Source organism: Eretmochelys imbricata, chromosome 6 (assembly GCF_965152235.1).
Source record: "Eretmochelys imbricata isolate rEreImb1 chromosome 6, rEreImb1.hap1, whole genome shotgun sequence".
In the NCBI taxonomy this organism is placed as follows: domain Eukaryota; kingdom Metazoa; phylum Chordata; order Testudines; family Cheloniidae; genus Eretmochelys; species Eretmochelys imbricata.
The window spans coordinates 9,589,449-9,609,519 of NC_135577.1; the positions used below are offsets into that span (position 1 = coordinate 9,589,449).

General features: G+C 56.9%; 1 protein-coding gene across 2 annotated transcripts in view; it reads right to left on the reverse strand.

The window, feature by feature from the left end:
• The window catches only part of SPTB (spectrin beta, erythrocytic), a 132,463-nt gene that overhangs the window by 20,435 nt on the left and 91,957 nt on the right, over window positions 1-20,071 (reverse strand). Inside the window, exons 22-31 of one of the 2 annotated variants that reach the window (XM_077820756.1) lie at window positions 19,758-20,036; window positions 15,863-15,993; window positions 12,690-12,894; window positions 11,738-12,112; window positions 9,869-10,113; window positions 9,101-9,239; window positions 8,457-8,541; window positions 7,550-7,746; window positions 6,947-7,056; window positions 4,312-4,390 (exon numbers count right to left, since the gene is read on the reverse strand). In XM_077820756.1, the coding sequence (XP_077676882.1) occupies window positions 4,312-4,390; window positions 6,947-7,056; window positions 7,550-7,746; window positions 8,457-8,541; window positions 9,101-9,239; window positions 9,869-10,113; window positions 11,738-12,112; window positions 12,690-12,894; window positions 15,863-15,993; window positions 19,758-20,036 (1,845 nt within the window). Of the gene's footprint in view, window positions 1-4,022; window positions 4,391-6,946; window positions 7,057-7,549; window positions 7,747-8,456; window positions 8,542-9,100; window positions 9,240-9,868; window positions 10,114-11,737; window positions 12,113-12,689; window positions 12,895-15,862; window positions 15,994-19,757; window positions 20,037-20,071 lie in introns of those variants that run through there. The other variant, XM_077820755.1, reaches the window with a different exon arrangement.

The following is a 20,071-nucleotide window of genomic DNA, read 5'->3' on the forward strand; positions in this document are numbered from 1 at the left end:
CGTGCACCGGAGAGCGCCAGTTCGGGGGGTCTCCACGGGGCCTGCCTCGGACGGGGCACCATTCTTCCAAAGAAAACAATGGCAAGAGGTTAGAATTCCTGCAGGGGAACGAGCCGGAGTCTAAGCCCACCGCGTGGGGTGTCGGGAGAAAAATTACCCCGTGTTCCTCTCCTCTGCTTCGCAGCTGCTGCTCTGGAGTTGAGAGGCTCCCTGCATTTCGCCTGGCTGCGTCTCTGGAACCCGCCGGTCCAATGGTTTGTTGTACTAGGAGAGCTCGTAGGAACACCCAGCCGAATGCCGCCGGGCGGGGGAGGTCACTAACAGGCGTTGGGGGAAGTGACCTAATGTGCAGTGAGGTCCTGTCACCCCTGTGAGCCTCAGCTCCGGAGTCACAGCTCCAGGCACCAGGAGTCACAGCTCCAGCAGGGCTGGGCAGCCTGGAAACCTGAGCCCTGGAGGTGCTGGGAAAAGTGAGCTGGTGTGTCACGGATTCTCCTCGAGCTCTGCCTGGAGAGAGGAGGGCAACAGAGTATCTCATCTCCATCAGCACGGGACCCTGTGGTGCTGGGGGTGTCGCAGAACCCGAGAATCTCAGGGTTGGAAGGGACCTCGGGAGGTCGTCTAGTCCAACCCCCTGCTCAAAGCAGGACCAACCCCAACTAAATCATCCCAGCCAGGGCTTTGTCAAGCTGGGCCTTAAAAACCATGAAGGATGGAGATTCCACCACCTCCCTAGGGAACCCATTCCAGTGCTTCACCATCCTCCTAGTGAAATAGTGTTTCCTAATATCCAACCTAACCTCCCCCACTGCAACTTGAGACCATTACTCCTTGTTCTGTCACCTGGTACCACTGAGAACAGTCTAGATCCATCCTCTTTGGAACCCCCTTTCAGGTAATTGAAAGCAGCTATCAAATCCCCCCCCCTCACTCTTCTCTTCTGCAGACTAAATAACCCCAGTTCCCTCAGCCTCTCCTCGTAAGTCATGTGCCCCAGCCCCCTAATAATTTTCATTGCCCTCCCCTGGACTCTCTCCAGTCTGTCTATGGGTCAGATCCTCCGCTGGTGTAGCTGGTCAGAGCATCTCGCGACACCAGGGGAGCTACAGAGAATTGGCACCACGGGCTGCCCCATGCCTGAGCAGCTAAGGCACAGCCAATGGCCAGCGCACAAGGAGGGGGCAGGACCTGACCAGAATGCACCTCCAGGAGACCTGAAAGCCCCAACTGCCCAGTCCGGGATCTATCGAGGTAGCTCTCAGGCCTCCTGGCGGTGGGTGGGTTTAGCTGCTCACCCTCCATGAGAGGCAGGGAACGCTATCCCCAATGACAGCTGGGCGCTGAGGCCCAGGGGTGGTTGATTTGCCCAAGGTCACCCTTCAGGCCAGTAGCAGAGCCGGGACTTGGAGCCAGTTCTCCTGAGCCCCTGGCCAGTTCCCTGTTTCCTAGGCCATCCTTCCTGGCCTGCCTCCCCCGCATGCACCTGAGACTCTGCGGTGGGGCTGCCAGGTAAGCCAATCTCCTGTCCACACTGGGAGGAGGTCTGGCCTGAATCAGTGCCGAAGCCTCCTGTGAAGGTGACAGCGCAGACCTATACATTGAGGAGGCCACAGCCCAGCTGCCTGGAGCAGGATTCCCAGGCCATGAGCAGGAGCAGGGACCCTTCTTTGGGTGCTGGTGGGGAACCTAAAACACCTCTGCTGAGAGCAATCTTCCATGCGGGGCTAAGGCGGGTGTCTGCCATTTGGAGGGAGGCATAGTTGCTGGAACAGGCCTTCTCCAGAGTGCCCCAGATCCCCAGCATAGGGGGAAGAACCGGAGCGGAACAGCTACGGGCAAGTGCTTCTCACAGTTACAGAGCCCCGGCTTCCCAAGCAGGCTCTCGTGGGAGGGCCCAGCTAGCGTGCGCGTGGGTGAATGGCTCCCCCGGGGGGAGGGGAGCAGGTGCAATGAGGGAAGCCAGGGGCACTTGCTATGAGGTGGGTCCTGCTGCAACCCAGTTGCAAACGGGCGTAGAGCAGATAGGAGGTCAGACTAGAGGAGCACAGTTAGTCTCTGCACGCCCACAGGGAACCGACGGCCACATGAGGCTCCCCGCTCCCTTCACTGTTCCAGCCCCAGTTGTGTCCACGTCCTCCTTATGTTTCACGCACCCCCAGAACGAGCCTGGGTTGCCTAGCTCCTCCCGCTGCCCCGTGGGCACTGGCCTGTGAGCCATGCAGTTTGGAAAGGGGGTGGCTGGTTTCCAGACTGCCCAGAGCACTGAAACACAGGCCAGGTCCAGATGGGGAAGAGCTGGCCTGGCAAACCCCCTAGCGGAGACCCCGTTCACACTGGCAACAAAAGGTTTCGTGCCGGTTCCCTGAGCAAAGGGCGCTGCAGGGGCAGCATTATGCCTACGTTACTGTGCAGGCTCCGGGGCTTCAGCCAGGAGAGAAACGCCACCAACCAATCACCCCTTGTCACGGACATTTCAACAGCCAGGTCCAGCCAGCGATCCGCTCGGGGGGGGTGAAAAATCCACCCCCCTGCGCGAGGTCGTTACACCATCCACCTCGCTCCTGCCACTCAGTGAACTCCAGCAACGGGAGAGCCCCTCCTGTCGCCGGAGCCAGCGTCCGCACGGACGCGCGTTTCTAGCGAAGGAAGGGCCTAAGACAGCAAACCAGCTTCTAGGGAATAGCCAGTGGCTTTTTAATGAGCTGCCCGCGATCCCGCAGTGAGCCAGGAGTGGAACCCAGCAGACCTGAGTTGTAGGCCCCTCCGCTAGCTGTTATTCTCTGTGTTCCTGTAGCTTTAACCTCTTCGCTTGTCCTGGCCAGTTTCAATGTGAATAGACACTGAGCTGAGCATGGGGGCCGGCCTTCTCCCTCCCTGGGGTTCCCCCGGCGTATGGCCAGAGAGCAAGCAGCGCCCACCCAGCCTGCATTCGCCAGGTGACGCAAGGCAGCGAGCCCAGTTTTGTCAGCCTGATGGGGTGGAACAGTGCAGGCTGTACAAATGACCCTTCCCTACCAGCAGCTGTCACTGCGCCCCCTTTCCCTGCTCTACAGACCCGCCTTTCTTCCCCCTGGTGCTCCTGGAACCGCTGGAGTTTGGCAGACACGGCATTTTCCGCAGGGGCGCTGTTTCACCGCACGTGCCGGCAGCGTGGGGAGCGAGGGGTCTCCTAGTGCACCCTTCCAGACCAGCTTACACATATGGCCCTTCCCGGGGAGGAAACACCGGGTGCTTAGAGGGCGGAGAAAGGCAGGACAAGAACCCATGGCTGGAGCAGAAGCCAGATGCATTCCACAAGGCCCTGATGTTTATCCTGTAGGGACAAGCTACCCTGGGAAGGGGGGATTGAAGACATCAAGAGATGGAGAATCCAGACTGAGGCCTTTCTGGAAGATCTGCTTTGGCCAAACACAAGTGACTGGGCTCAACACAGGGGTAACGGAGCAGAACTCTCTGGCCTGGGCTACACAGGAGGTCAGGCAAGACGATCCAATGGTCCTGCCTGCCCTTAACATCTCTGGAGCTAAGCTCTGTCTACATTGCAGAAAAACACCCATGGTAACGAGTCTCAGAGCCTGGGTCTGCTGACTCGGGCTCACACTACTGGGCTAAAAATAGCACTTTGCGTGGCCTGGAGCCCTCTCCGGTGAGGGGTCAGGTCTCAGAGCCAAGCCCGAGCCCAAACCTCTAGGCTGATATTTTTAGCCCCACAGCACAAGCCCAGCAAGCCTGAGTCAGCTGAACGGGGTTCCGAGACTTTCAGCCGCGAGTCTTTCTTTGCAGCACACATGTACCTTCAACCTCCACTCGAGGAGGGCAATGGTGGGCAAGTGAACCCTTCCCCCAACCAAATGAGGGACAGATGTATCAGATGGGACAGATCCACCTCGAGACGAGTGAACCTGGCAAACTACGTCCTTTGCTCGTTGGGGAAATTCTTGCTGGGTTAAAAAAAGAGCATTTTCTGGGGGTGGAAAAATAGAATGTGTGAACCTGTGTATATTTTTGTGGCAAACAGTAAATTATTTATAATGTGAACATTTATTAAGCTAATTAAACAAACAATGGATGAATGCGTGGTACAAAAACCTTTCCACCTGCTTCACTGATAGCAGAGGAAAGAACTAGGGGGACGAACAAACACAAAGCAAATAAGAAAACAGGAGGCTTTTGTCAGAGGGAAACATTGGCACATTGTTAACAGGCTTCGGCAGAGAGGCAACAATTTGCAAAGAGCTTTATAAAAAATCCCGGGGAATTATGCAGCTGGGGGTGGGTCCAGGAAGGAGAAAACTAAAATTGGTAACTGACCAGTGATGAGTCTTCTGTAGCAGGTTCAGAGAGGTCCTGTGAAATTACCCCTGTTTTCTTCTCTTTTTCTTCCTGAGACCTATGGCAAATAACACTCCCTTTAAAAAGAGGGAACTTTAGTATTTTCTTTCACATAAGAGGCCCATAATTTGCTGTTGTAAATGGTTTGCCCAGAATCACCATTGTTATTCTGAATCCGATGCTTTTGTGACTGGGAGTTTCTCAAGCTAAGGGAGTCGCAAATGGCTGTTCCGGATCTGGCCTCTTCAGCTCTCTCCTGGGGCATGTAGATTTACAAACAATGGAACCAAGAAGCACAGCCAGTGTGGCCAAGCGTCTGCTGCAGGCACTGTGCTGGTTCTACAATGCAAAGTGGCCGCTAAATTCTGTATCCCCAAAACACCCCACCCCTGCAGCCTCAAGAGTTTCCCACTCAGCTTACAAATGCTAGATGAGTCACTTCGCCCACAAGGCCCGGCTTGACAAAGCCCTGGCTGGGATGATTTAGTGGGTGTTGGTCCTGCTTTGAGCAGGGAGTTGGACTAGATGACCTCCTGAGGTCTCTTCCAACCCTAATTTTCTAGGATTCTAGGAAATGCAGCTGCCTCTGGGGTGGAACGTGGCAGCTGTTTAATGGAGGACATCAAAACTCAAGAACAGTTTAAGTAGTTAAAAAAAAAAAAGAAAGGAATCTCTTCTGCCATTGACGCTGTTCAGAGACCTGAGCCAGCTGGCTAGAATTACCCAGGCTGGGTTTTAGCAAGGGCATTGGGGCTGCAAACCCCCAGTGCTGCCCCCTTCCATGCCCCTGACCCTGGGCACCACTCCCTGCCCCCTGGCACCAGTCCTCCCTTCTGTCCCCCCTGGCACCACCCCTCTTTCACACCCTCCTGCCCCCTGAACGCGCCCCCTGGCACAGCCCCCTTCCATACCCCTGACCCCCGGCACTAGTCCCCCTTCCACGCCCCTGGCACCATCCCCCCCCAGCACCCCTACCTCCCATACCCCTGACTGCCAGCACTGCCCCTTCCACGCCCCTGACCCCCGGCACTGTCCTCCCCCTGCTGCCAGCACCGCCCCCCTTCCACACCCCTTACCACTCCCCCTGGCTCCCAGTGCCACCCCCTGAAGCCGACCCCCCTTCTGTCCCCACCTCCTGGTGCCACCCCCTCTCCCAACCCCCACACTCCTGACACTGCCCCCCTGCTCCCCTTTCCTCCCTCTGGACCCTGGTGCCGACTCTCGGGTGACCTGATAGCAAGTGTGATAAATCAGGACGGGGGGATAAGCACCTATATAAGACAAAGCCTCAAATATCGGGACTGTCCCTATAAAATTGGGACATCTGGTCACCCTGGCTGATCCCCACCTTCCACACTCCAAAGCCCAGCTCTCACCATCCAAATCCCCAGTGCTGATCCTTCTACCCCAAATTCCAACACTGGCCCCCCTTCAACCCTCCAAAGACCAACACTGGTGCCCCTTTCTCTGCCCAAACCCCACACTGACCCTCTTTCTCCCCCCTGTCCCCAAGGAACCGACCAACAAACCCCGCTGGCGCAGATCAAGCTAACCCCAAGGCAATGGAGAATATCCCCCCCATCCAAGTCCCACATGTCCCCGCAAGCTGAGTTCTGACCCCAAGAAGGGAGAAGAGCCAGCAACCCCCTGGAGTCCGCTGGGGACTTCGCTATTGCCATCGATTTGACACAGGAGATGCCCAGATACCAGGGTGAGGGGAAGCCAGGCAGACTCCTGAGACAGACGGGGCTGGCATCCAGAGAGGAGCCTGAGGGAGGCCGGCGCCTGACTCCAGCCTGACTTCTGAAATGGGCCCAGAAGAAGGTGCTGCTGTGGGGCCGGACCCTGCGGGATGCCACCTCCTCCGGCCCCGATCCAGCGAAAGCTCCAAAGCAAGTGCGGGGCGTTAACGGATGGACAGACCCATTGAAGTCAAGGGCAAAATTCCCGTTGACCTGAGTCACTTGGAACAACTTTACCCGGCAGCTGGACTTGGCAGCTTGGGGAAAACACAAGATATGGCCTGAAGGAACAGAGCAGGGCCCCACAGCTTGGTAGGGGCCAGCACCAAATGCTCCAATGGCACCAGGCCTAGCTGCAGGTTTGCAATCAGTGATCTGCCGGTGGGGCAGCAGGGCTGCACTTCCAGAGCCGGTGACCGAGTGACGCTCTCATCTCCCTGGGCTCTAAGTCACTCTCAGCCTGACTGGCACCTGCATCCTGAAACGCAATGTCCCTGGCAATCCAGCTCAGCCTGGAAACACCCCTTTGGGCTGCACTCCCCAGCATCAGTCTTCGGAAAGGGACTTTTCCATTTAACTAGCACTGGCCGCGAGCTGCAAATGCTCCCAAGTCAGGTGCTACGAAGTGAACCCGTCCCGAGCGTTTCAACCCTGGCTTTGATTCCATGGCTAGAACCCACAAGGCATGGGCACGAGCACGCTGGGATCCCCTGCTGGCAGCTGACTACTAACTCACTAGCCCATCCTCCTTAGTCTGTGGTACCTCCAGGACCTGGTGAGACTCCCGCTGCCTCGTTGGGTGCAGAATCACCCCCCAAAAGGCCCGAAGGGAAGGTCGCAGGTGCAGTGAAACGCGTGAGCTTGTCACTTACTCCAGTGCTTCCAAAGCCCCTGGGTCAAAGTCGTACTGGGGGTCGACGGTCCAGGTTGCCGTGCGCTGCGTGGACTCCGCTTGGAGCTTCCGCTTCCCTAGCAACTCCAGCTGGAAAAGGATTCAGTGGGGAGGATTATTTAAAGGCTGGCAGATCTGCAAACGGCAGAAGGTCCAAGTACTTGGCAGGGAGCTGTGGGCGAAGGGCGGGAATGCCGGGAAGGGAGAGCAGGGGGTTAGGGGGAGGCCGGATGCGGCGCTACCACCAGTGACAGTGCAGTACAAAAGGGTGTCTGGGGGAGATTCCCCCGCTGTGAGACCCACCAGGCAGGGGGACGGTCTCTGGAGGGAAGTGGGGAAGCCCTGTTCTTTGGATCATTGATAACTGGAGTGGCTAAAGCACCCAGGAATGTGCCCAGCTATGCACCAGCCGGGCAAGGGATCCGCCCTGCCTTCCCTGTGCAGCTTCTGCCCGTGGGGGCGGCTCTCTGCCCCCCTCTAGTCGCAGCTCACAGGAGCCTGCTCCTGGCATCCTAGCTGCTGAGGTTCCCCGGTTCGATCCCCGTTGCTGATGCCCGCCCACCTAGGCCCGGGGCACGCTCACCGTGGTCAGCCTCTGCAGGGCGGCGAAGCGCTCCTCCCACGTGGCGGTGGATTTCTCAAAGGCGTTGTGCCTTTTCAGCAGCTTCTCGACGCTGTCCACGGTCTGTCCATAGTCGCCGCTGGCCAGGTACGGCTCCTTGGCGATCAGCCAGGCCTCGGCCACCGAGGCGTCCCTGGAGAACTGGCACACTTCCAGCACTGCCGCGGAGAGCAGAGCGGCGCGTTACATGCCCGCGGCAGGCGGGGGTGGGGGAGCAGGGCCAGTCTCCGCGCTGGAGCTGGCTGGCTCCCCCAAGGAGGAGGACGCTAGTGTCCTGCTCGTTAATACCCTGGAGCACACAGCGCTCTGCAGAGATCAGGGCATGAGCATCGCCCCCCTCAGGGACTGGGGAAAAGGGAGACCCAGAGTGGTTCAGGCCAACCCTCCTGCACCCCAGCGGGGAGTTTTCAGGAGCTGGGAGTCCAGGGTTTTGGGACATCCCTCCCCCAACAAGTGCAACTGCCCCCTCAGCAGAGGCAGGTGGGTCCCTGCAAACCTCACCCTGAGCAGGCTGAGGCTCCTACGCCAGGCCCCAATGCTGACCGCTGAGGCCGATGTAGGCTCCCCGCACCCAGTCCCAGTGCACGCTAGGGGGATGGGGTCCCGTGTTGCGCTGGGGAAAGCACAGCATGCCACACCCATCTCAGCGGGGCAGTATGTTTCCTCCCACCCCCTTCCCCTGGGAGCCGCCTGTCCATGGTTTGTTGCTGCAGACCACAGGCCGGATTTTCCAGAGCTCCCATTTCACAGAGCTCAGGGTCCTGGGGCCAGGCGGGTGCTAATCACTTGGAGGTCTGGGTGAAGTCCCAGCAACTTCCTGGTGCCCATCGACCCTCCCCCACCACCGACATGCCCGTGTGTCACTCACACAGGCGGAGCCAGTCCCAGCGCCTGTCCCACGTCTCCATCATCTCACGCCTCTTCTCCGTCAGCTGCAGCAGCTTCTCCTTGATCTGGAAGGGGAGAGAGGAGAGAAATAACCACGGCGTTTTCCACTCCCGGCTCCGGCGGGGGTCTCTGTAACTGGCTCTACAGGTCTGCCTCGCGCTGCTCCGGAGGGCCCTCAGGCGGGAAACCTCCATCGGATGTTCCTGTACACGGCGCACCCAGGACACGCTGGGCACTTTGCAGGCTCTGAACGAGGAATGACACCTCCGGCCGTGGGGTCGGAAGTTGGGGGAGGGGCTCAGTCTTGACAGAAAGAAAAAAAAAATTCATTTTGAATGTCAATTTTCCACGGAAAAGGTTGCGGTTTTAATGAAAAAAAAAAACCCACCCGGAAAACCAGAATATTTCAATTCAGCAATGCTGCCGCGGTGCCTCCTGGGAGTTGTAGTTTGGGTGCGCCGCGCTCCCCCCGTGCATGGCGGGCTGGGCTCACCAGCCAGACTCCCTCTCCCGTGAGGGATCCCAGTGGGAGGCGTGGCCGCAGGGCACCCTGCAGGATGGAGTTAGGCTGGGCTGCCCCGCCCATGGAGGCCAAACGAGAGCGTGGGGCCCCGCGCGCCTCACCTCGGCACCGGCTTGGTGTCTGCGCTGCAGCAGCCTCTTCCCCAGGTCGACGCAGCTGGCCAAGCTCTTCTGCCTGGTTTCAATCTCGGACTTGATCCCCTGGTGGTATTTCAGCAGCAGCTCCACGGACGAGACATCTCTGCATAGGGTGACCATGCGTCCCGTTTGGGCCGGGACAGTCCCTTTTTTAAGCCCTCTCCCGGCCGTCCCGACTTTTTGGGCAAAAGTGGCCAGTTGGCAACAGCAAACGGGACAAATGACCATTTTTGCCCCGCCCCAAAAGGTGGGGTGCGGAGGAACACATGAGGGGGGCGAGGGATGATACCAGCCCCACTCAGGGTGGGAAGGCAGGGCTCGGTCAGAGGGCAGGCAGGGCTCGGGTGAGCAGCGACGCCAGCCCTGCGTGGGGGGGGAGTGGCGGGAGGGGCCGGGCTCAGGCGAGTGACATGGGCCAGCCCTGTGTGGGGAGATGGGTTCGAGAGAGCGGTTTGGGCCAGCCCCACGCATGGAGCGGGGGGAAGGGCTCAGGCTAGCCCCACATGGTGTCCCTTTTGGAAATATGATCACCCTGTCTCTACAGAAGGGGAGACTTGCGAAGTACAAGGCTGCTTCTCAGTCTCTGATGAGTGTCAGGTGAGCATTTAAAAGCTGGGAATAGAGACTCCACCGTGGCATGTCGGACCCTGTGTGGGGCTTATTCAGGGTCCACGTGTGGGGAGGGGGTGAGTCAGGGCGGGCCAGGGCCATTCCCTCTCAATGGCGATTTACCTGGGCTTCTCCTGAGTTTCGATCTGCCGGGTGATGCTCTCCATCCAAGACAGGAGGTCCCTGACCATACTGAAGAAGCGGAATTTCTCGGCTGTGTCCACCAGCTGTGCCCGCCGCCCGCTGCAGGCATCCAGCAGGGACTTCCAGGCCCTCACCACCTCCTGCTCGTGCCTCTGGATTGCGTCAGCTTTTTCCCCTGCATAGGCTGTCTGCAGCCGCGCTGCTACCTCCCGGAACTGCTGGACCTGCCGGAGAGAGCATGGGGAAATGTGGCCAAGGGGGGGAAAGCCGAGCCGTGGGTTCCATGACTCCTGGGCCCCACTCTACCACCCACCTCTAGTTCTAGACCGGGGAGTCCCATCACAATTCCCGTCTGTCAGACAGGGCTGATCCCAACCACTGGTTGACACAGAGACAAGGAAGTGGTAAATAACAACAAGGATGGGTCACTTGGTAAGCTGGGCACATGCAAACAACATGTATTTTAATATGGCCAAATGCAAGGTTCTATATCTAGGAACAAGGAATGCAGCCCCCAACTACAGCATGGGGGGCTGAACCGGGAAAGTGGGGCCTCTGAAAGTGACTTGGGGATCACACTGGACAAGCAACTCAACATGAGCTGCCAGGGTGATGCCATACCTGGGAGGATTAACGTGAGAATATTGAGTAGGACCAGGCAGGTGGTATTGTGTCTGTGTATGGCACCGGTCCTGGAGACTGAGCCCACTCTGCTCCAAGGATGTTGAAAAACAGGGAAGGGCTCAGAAAAGAGCTACGGGGCGATGTGAGGTCTGGGAACCGGCCGTGCAGCACGAGACTGAAGGGGCTCAATCTGGTTAATTTATTCAGGAGAAGGATGAGAGGTGACTCGATCCTGCTCTATCAGGCCAGGCAGGAGATTTTTGCTAGCAGGGGGCTCTGTAATCTCGTCCAGCCGTTCTCAGATTTCATTGCACCGCGACCCCTCCTTCTGACAACAAAAATTACTACACAACCCCAAGAGAGGGGACCAAAGCCTGAGCCTGCCCAAGCCTGGCTACCCCTGGCGGGGGTGGGGGAGGCAAACCCAAAGCCTAAGGGCTTGAACCCCGTGTGGGAGGACCTGTAACCTGAGATCCACGGCCCAGGGCTGAAGCTGAAGACTGAGCCCCGCCACCAAGGGCTGAAGCCCTCGGGCTTCACTTCAGCCCCGGGCCCCAGCAAATCTAACACCAGCCGTGGTGACCTCATTAAACCAGGGTCGCGACCCACTTGAGGTCCCGGCCCGCAGTTTGAGAACCGCTGATCTGACACCGTCAAAGCGAGAGCCGTGGCTGGGAGCTGACATCAGCAACATTCCAGTTTGAAATGAGAGGCAGATGTTTAGCAGGGAACAGATCGCCCGGGGCATGGCGAGTTCTCCAACCCTGGTACGGCATCTATAAATCCAGGCTGGATCGTCCCTCTCAAAGCTCTGCTCCAGCTCAGCCCGGAGTTCTGGGCTGGTGGCAGGGATCCCTGGGGGAGGCTCTCTGGCTGGTTTACAGGAGCTCAGAGTGGCCTCGTCTGGCCCTGTAATCCATGCATCACCTACGAGCCATGTTCCGCGGCTGGTGGCCTACGTGTGCAAAAGCAGAGCATGGCCTAGCGAAACCCAAGCAGGGGCAGACACGGCACCCCATTTCCCCCAGCTAGCCACACCACAGGGAAAACACTCCCCAGCGAGCCATGGTGCTCCTGTGACGGGACGACCGGGAGCAAGGAGCAGCTGGCAATAAGGCAGCCCAGGGGCATCGCCGGCAGGTGCTCTATCGCGGCAGAGATGAGTCTGATCCCAGACCCCCGGTGCTCTAGGAGCCCCAAGGTCCTGCAGTGGGGGAGCCGTACCTGCCCCTCCAGCAGGTGGATGTCGCGCTCGAAGGCCGTGTGCATGCGGTGGAAGGACTCGGCAGTGTGGGCATCCTGACCCAGCTCCACAGGCAGCTCCCGCTGCTTCTCCTGGATGAGCCCCAGGATCTCGGTGCCATCGTAGAAGTACTTGCGCAGCTCGTAGGAGGTGGCCAGCAGCTGCACGCGCGTGTCAATGAGCTCCAGCAGGTCTGCCCAGCTCTCGTTCAGCCCGTCCTTCCACTCAGCCATGGTGGCGGCCTCCGAGTGGCCGGCGTCAATCAGCTGCTCGATGACCAGGTTCACGTTGTCCACGCGCTCCTGCCCCACGCTGCCCGTCTCCCGCGCAAAGTCCCGGAACTTCTCCCGCAGCAGCTGGCAGAGAAACAATCCTCACCAGGGGCGCTCTCCTCCCAGTGGCGGATTAGCCACTGGGCGAACGGGGCCGTGCCCAGGGGCTCCGGCCCACTGGGGGCCCGGAAGAATGGGCACCCCCGCACTCCGATCCACTCCCCCCACCCGGCGCTCCTGCAGGGGAGTGGGGGAAGCCCCCGCGCCCTGACCCCATTTCCCCGGTAGGAGCACTGGGATGTGGGTGGTGGGGCCCCTTCTTGCTCTGGCCCAGTGCCCCACAGAATGGTAATCCACCTCTGTCTCCTCTGTACCGCCCACCTCACTGTGGGCATGCTCCTCTGTACAGCCCTCCCACCCCTATCCTGGGTACGCTGCTCTGTACACACCCCCCCTTGCCCTGGGAGCGTTCCTCTTCCCTCTGCCCCCATGGCTAGGCTGCCCTACAGCTCTGTTTCCAGAAAGATCCCCTCGCCCCGCCGGGCTACAGAAAGCTCCAGCCTCACGATGCACTGCTGCTGTGGAAACATCAGGCAGGCGTCCCAGGCCGGGGCAGCCGTGCTCTCAGCCCTGCCAGTCCTTGGCCGGCACGCTAACTCACAGTGACATGGTCGTAATCCTGCCCCAACTCCTGGGAGGAGGCAGCCATGTCGCGCTCCGCAATCCACTGCTCCAGGTCGTCCACCTCCCGCTTCAGCTGGAACAGGTGGTACATGTTCTCCAGCTTGTGCCGGCGCTCCTCTGCCAGGTCCTTCAGCCCCGCATACTGCTTATCCACCCGCCCCTGCAGCCGGATGATCTGCTCCCTGGGAGGTACAGACAGTAGGCGGGTCAGCGACCATGATGGCCGGGAGCCCCGTGGTTCGGAAGATGCTGGCATTCCCCGTTGGAATCCAAATTTCCCGCAACACAAAATGTTAAAATAAAAAGTGCTTGGGGGAAAGTGAACTGTCCCAATTTCAACCTTTAGAAACAACATCTCTTATACAGTAACTTACAATACAATCTCAAACTAACCGAGCACTCGGGATGGCCCGTTCCAATAGGATCAAACCGGAATGTTCCCATTCTTTTTCAAAAGGAAATGTCATCGAAATAGACACATTCACAGAGAAAGTTTCAGCATTGTCCACACCAGTGGCTCTCAAGCTTTCCAGACTATTATACCCCTTTCAGGAGTCTGATTTCTCTTGTTTACCCCCAAGTTTCACCTCACTTAAAAGCTACTTGCTTGCAAAACCAGACATAAAAATACAAAAGTGTCACAGCACATTATTACTGACAAATTGCTGACTTTCTCATTACTACCATACGGTCATAAAATAAATCGATTGGAATATACATATTGCACTTACATGTCAGTGTATAGCATACAGAGCAATATAAACACATTATTGTCTGTATGCAATGTTAGTTTGCACTGACTTCGCTAGGGCTTTTTATGTAGCTAGCTATAACACTAGGCAAATATTTAGATGAGTTGATGTACTCCCTGGAAGGCCTCTGCGTACCCCCAGGGGTACACGCACCCCTGGTTGAGAACCACTGGTGCACACGACAGAGACTTCCCTGCTGCCCAGGATGACATCAGCTAAACTGACTGAAGCCCCTGTCTCCCAGCTTAGCTGTACCGACACTGGAGGTTTTGCTGGCTAGGGGCTGAGACTTTTTCCACTCTTAGCTGACATAGCTATGCTGGCAAATCTTCCTAGTGTAAATTAAGCCTCAGTTTCAACAAAATAGCAGGGCAGGGTCTGTCTTTTCCTTCTATGTCTGCCCAGCGCCTGGGCCCTGGCAGGGGTCCTCGGTGATACGATAATACAAATTAATAATAATTTCCCGAGGAAAAACCGTGTCTGTTGGAGAATTTGTAACCAGCTGTATTCAGGACAGTCAGAGTCAGTGTGGCCCAGGGGGCACGGCACTGGGTTGGGAGTCAGGAGACCTGGGTTCATAGATCCCACCTTCTAAAGGACCATGTGATCATCTCCTCTGACCTCCCGTATAACACAGGCCAGAGACCGGCCTTGAATTAATTCCTGACTGAACCAGAGCAGAGCTTGTAGACCAATATCCCATCTTGATTTAAACATTGGGAGTGATGGAGAATCCACCACCACCTTTGTTCCAATGGTTATTACTCTCACTGTTAAAAACTGACACCTTATTTCCAGTCTGAATTTGTCCAGCTTCAACTTCCAGCCACTGGATCATGGTAGGCCTTTCTCTGCTAGATTGAAGAGCCCATTGTTAAATATTTGTTCCCCACATCTGTACGTATAGACTGGGATCAGGTCACCCCTTAAATGACCTTCCCTTTGTTAAGCTTAATAGATTGAGCTCCTTGAGGGTTAAATTCCTAGATCAACCACTGACCTGCTGGGTGACTCTGGGCAAGTCCATTCCCCTCTCAGTGACTCTATTTCCCCTCCCACCCCGGTCTGTTTAGAATGTGAGATCTTTGGGGCAGGGCCTGTCTCTCGCTGTGTGTCTGTGCTGCGCCCGGCCCCCATGGGGCCCTGATGTCACCTGGGGCCTCTACATGCTACTGTAATGCCAACAATAAGTCTGGCATTCCCAGCAAACAGCATCATTAAAGGGAAACTTGCTAGAACATTTATTAACCCCCAACGTGCCAGCCAAACCTCTGTTTCAGAGCTACATGACATGCTAGTTACCCTGCATCCTGTCTAGAAGCTGAAGGCCCACGGATCCCAAGGAGAGTTGCTGGTCACTCTGCATAGGAAGGTTCCCTTTATAAACAAAAAGAAAAGGAGTACTTGTGGCACCTTAGAGACTAACCAATTTATTTGAGCATGAGCTTTCGTGAGCTACAGCTGTAGCTAACGAAAGCTCATGCTCAAATAAACTGGTTAGTCTCTAAGGTGCCACAAGTACTCCTTTTCTTTTTGCGAATACAGACTAACACGGCTGTTACTCTGAAACCTTTATAAACAGGTCCTATGAGGTGAGTCAATGTGTGATGTGTCAATGTTTTAATGAATGGTTCATCAGCTGTTGCAGATTGTTACAGAACCCAGCAGGCAGTTCACAACCACGGTTTATACCCATAGTTTATAAGACCTTCTGACATGGCCTATAGTCACCTGCCACACATCCTGCTCACGGCCTGAGTATCTATTAACCCTTTACAAATGGAACCTTAATATGACGTGGGACGGATTTGCTCTTAGCCCAAGTGGTAGAGGCCAGGAGCCAAAGGCCCTGGATTGGGCATCTCTGAGTGGAACAGGAGACCTGCCATCTGGCTGTCTCTCTGTCCATCTGTGCAGCCGGACAGTCCCGTATAGACACTGAGGGAACGTGTAATTCCAAGCTCCGGTAGATTTACTCTCACTAGCTTTGATCAAGATAGCCCGCTAAATATAGCAATATGGCGGTGGTAGCATGGGTGGCGGGAGGGGCTAGCTGCCCCTAGTGCTATCCCGTCCAAGACCCAAGGTGCCTACATGGGCGACTCGCCCATCCCACTGCTGTGCTGCTCTCTGGAGGGTGCTAGCTCGAACAGGGGTAGTGTATGTATGTCTGCCCTGGCTGGTAGTTACCCATCTAGCTGCAATGTAGACGTACTCCGAACCTACTCAGCAGAGCCAACAGGGCTGGTGCTAGTCCCTGCACATTTATGGGCCCAAGGAGCTGGAATTGAAGCAGCTACCAAGAGCTGGCAGGCAGGCCGCTCCCCACCCCAGTGTCCCTAGATGGGTGGTTCGATGCTCCGGTAGTAAGGGGTTCCCGTGCCTGGCTCATACGTACCCCTCCGGATGGCCCACAGAGAGCAGCGTCTGCGCCCTGCCAGCCAGCTGCTTGATGCTTTTGCCATAGTCGTCCATGGTGCGCTGCTGGCGAAGATGTCTCTTCAGCATAACGATGCTGCTCTCTTCATCCTGCAACCAGACATGGTTAGCACCGGGGCGGGCTGCCAGAGCCCACGCACACCTGGGCAAACATTCCCGTTCTGATGCTCCACTGCCCTCCACTGGCCAGACATCGGGGCAGAACGTGGGCGACAAAGCCGGGAACTGGGCCCTCGCTTGTTCAAAGGGGCGCCTGCCATTCTGGCCTCTATGCAAACTAGTGCCAAGCGCAGGATTCCTGCCATGCTGCCTTGTCCCAGCCATTTCCAATCAGGGGGTTTGTAAGCTCCCTTTGGGGTGCTCTTGCTAAGAGTGTGTGTGTCTTGCTGCACTCGGGAAGCCACATGCAGTACATGGCCATAGCAACCAGTGCTGCCAAACTGCACAATAGTTATGGATTTTTCTTAAATCCCCAGCTCCTGGAGTCACATGATTACCCGGCTTTCAGGAGAACGTTTCCTAGCACCCGTGGTTATGGAGAAAAGCTGGAAATCGTGAGCCCAGTGTGACCCTCACAGCTTAGAAACCAGAAGGCAACTAAAATAATAACAACAACGCCCACTTTCATTATCACTAGATCTCAAAGTGCTGTACAAAGAAGGTTGGCATCATTATTTCCATTGCAGAGGGGAAACTGAGGCACAGAAAGGAGACGTCACCCTGCAGCAGAGCAAGGAATAGAAAGAACCTAGATCTCCTGAGTCCCCACCCAGCACGCGGGCCACTAAGACACCCTGCTTCCCTCGGCCAACATTTAGTATTTATTTTAAATCTCATGATATCGGGGGGCCTGGCTCATGATTGGGGTTGGCTGACACTGAACCATTCTTATTGTTCTGACAAAGCCCATGAACAAAGGTGCGTATTGTGGAGCACCATCTACTGGCACCTGATTTACTAAGTACCTAGTTACGCAGCTACAGACTTCTGTGTGTTACAACGCGCCCCTGGAACAGCCATGTGGTCTCAGGTGGGCCACACCCAGGCTGGGCATTTTTCAATTGCAGTGACACACAAACCACCCCACAATATTCAGCAAGGACAAAATCAGCCTGCTGTATGTAATGACAGGGCCTGGCTCTGAGGGAAATGGCTTAGATCTCCAGGCGGAGATCCTCACCCCTGCTCTGGCCTCTTTCCACCAGGTGAAAGGACGGAAGCAGTGCAAATGGACTCTTAAAGCTCTGGCTCAGGGAGGGTTCTCTCGGTGGGCAGGATAGAACCTGGGACCTCTGAAGCTTAGTGTATGAGCCTCTACTGCCTGAGCTAAAAGCCACGTGGCTCTTAGCTAAGGCTGTAGCAGACTCACAAATCTCTAGCTAGATTAGATGCCTCTAGACAGGGACAGAGCGCCATGCCCAGCAGGCCTGGGTTACACAGGCTGTCCTCTGAAGAACTCCCTCACAGGCCCTGGTATAGGAGGCATGCCAGGGGTGTGGCTGGGGCACACAGCGATGTGAGGGAAGCCCAGGGAGACTGCTGTAACTTAAACAGGGCCCTAGGGCTAAGTTACACCCTAGCCTCTGTGGCCCAGAAGATCAGGAGGTCAGAAATGTGACTTAAAGTCACCTTTGTGCAGCCTGCTCCTGAACCGAGTGTTCTTTGCTGATGGTTAGATTCAGAGATGTGAGAAGGGGGATTCCCGCCCCCATCTTGAAAACCGATTTGTGTGTAAAAATTTGTTTTAAAACTGAGGCCGATGTTTAGGGGAAGGTCGTGGTATTTGGTGCTTTTCCTCAAGCCTGAGCTCCTGGAGTCACGTGATTATGGGAGACTCTCGGCTTTCATTTAAAATCACAGGACTTTTTTAAGCCAAACTCGGGCGTTTGGAACGCGCGGAACTGGCAGTACATAGCCAGATGTGTCCATTGCTGAAGAGCGGAAAGCTATGTACACAAGGCAGGAGCACACCCATCTCAGATGCACATTCACATGCATGCAGAAAGAGGCCTCGGAGTGCCCTGACTAGGGAAGGCATGAAGCCATGAGCACAGCAGAGCCATGTGGAATTTTACTCCTGGGGGACTTCTGCACTACCGTGCACGTGCAGGATTGTTTTTCCCCCCGCAGAAAATACGTTCTGGCCGAGAAGTGCTGCAGTTCCCCCTTTCACCCACCAGAGGCTGCTGTGGCGCCTGAACAGCAAGAAGTAATGAAAGCAGCGGGCTGCTCTGGCACACAGCGGCCTCTGGTGGGCAAAAGATGGAACTGCAGCACTTCTTGGGCAGACTATACTTTCTGGGGGGAAAGAAATTGCGGGCAGTGGTGCAGAATCCCCCCAGGAGCGGCACTGGGGAGCAAACGTGGCTCAGCAGCACAACGCACGGGGCCACACGGAGCCTCTGCAACCAAGCACAGCAGGAGCCTCCGGAGTCACAGCACACCCAATCCCAGACCGGAGCAGCCTCCCGGTGCCGGCATGGTGTCGACATTTGTAGGAGGAGGCCTGGGGACGGTGCTGGGCCGTTCAATGGACACCACGTGCAAACACAACTGACGACACAGCCCAGGGGGTTTGAGCCATAAATGGATCTGGCGGCTACAGCGTCTTCTGTGCTGCAGAGCATCCACCGTTGGTCTGGGCCCGGCTCGTCCTGCCACTGGGGCATGCACTGGGTGGTATTGCAGAGAGGGGGGCCACAGAGTTCCAGAGAGTTCAAGGCCAGAAGGGACCGTCTCGTCTGACCTCGTGCACTGCCTAGGGCACTATAGTTCATCCAGACACCCCTGGATTGAGCCCGACGTCAGTTAAACTGCAGCTTTTCAGCCCTAAACAGACTAAACTACTGTTGCAGGCACTAATCCCCTTGCCCCAGGAGAGGCTGAGGTGCCAGGCAGTTCACTCCCATGCCTGCCCCACTGCAGGTCCCTGCCTCTGTGACCTGAGGAAAATTCCTTCCCATCCCCAAGTCTGAGGATCAGTTTGACCTAGAGCAAGACATGCCAGCCAGGCAGCGAGAAAGAGGATTCACTGGAATACCTGAGAGCACCGTCTACCCCATGCAGAGCCACTGTCCCACAAGGGCTCTTGGGGATGGTCTGCACTGCAGCTGGGAGGTGTTATTGCAGCATGGGAGCTAGAGGAAACAGGGGTGATGGAATGGGGGGGTCAGGAGGACGTCCCCCCCCCCCTTTACTGGCTGTAAGGGTGAGCGATGGAGGGGAAAGGGGGAGGAAAGGAGGTGGAGAGGAGTGAGCAGGAGGCAATGTCATGGGGGGGGAAGAGGCAGCGTGGGGGCAGGAATTCAGGGGACGGGGCAGCGCGGGGGTGGGGGCCTCAGGGGAAAGGACAGCGTGCGGGTTGGGGCTCGGGAAGAAGGGGTAGCAGGAAGCGGGTCCTCAGGGAAAACATACAGGGGGACGGGGCCTCAGTTTGGACACCACTGGCCCCCGCACTTTTAGGGACCTTCTGCTGCTCCTGAGAGGAAAGCTCCTGTAGGGAACCAATAATGGTGACGCTGCGGCAGCCTGGCCTAGCCCCACCTGCCCAGGCCCTGCGTACCCACGCAAGCAGCTGCCATGTTCTGCTTTCTCTTCAGCTCATGTAAATCTTTCGCCTTTTCCTGAAGGCTCACTGCTCCCAAGACAGCAGCTAGCTTGCGTCTACATGTGCTCCACGCACCCCGCTCCTGACTGCAGTACAGACGTACCCGGAGAAACACCTGGGGCCAAACTTAGCGCTGGGCAGAGCTGGGTGACCCCCGGTTTGCTGGCCATCGCCCAGACCCCAGTTCACTGACCGCAGCGGGACCTGCTTTCTGCGTGTTTTATTGCTAAGCGCCAGCTGTTCTCACCTGTGGCTTCTCATCAGCCACCACATAGAGCTCTTGCTCGCTGATCCAGGCCTCCGCCTCGCCGGCGTCCAGGTAGTACTGCTGGGCCTCGTTCGCTTGCTGCAGCCGCTGCCACCTCCTCCCCGTCTCCTCCTGCAAAGCGCTCCACGACTCCTTCAGCAGCCACCGCTGCTCCTCCACGGCGCTGCAGTCCCCCTCGGCTGCTGCCACCATGTGCTCAGCCCTGCACAGGACGTCCTCCACCCGCGGGGCATGGCCCGCGATCTCCTTCTGCAGTGTCTAGTGGGGGAGAGCCCGCGTCACCCCCCAGAAAC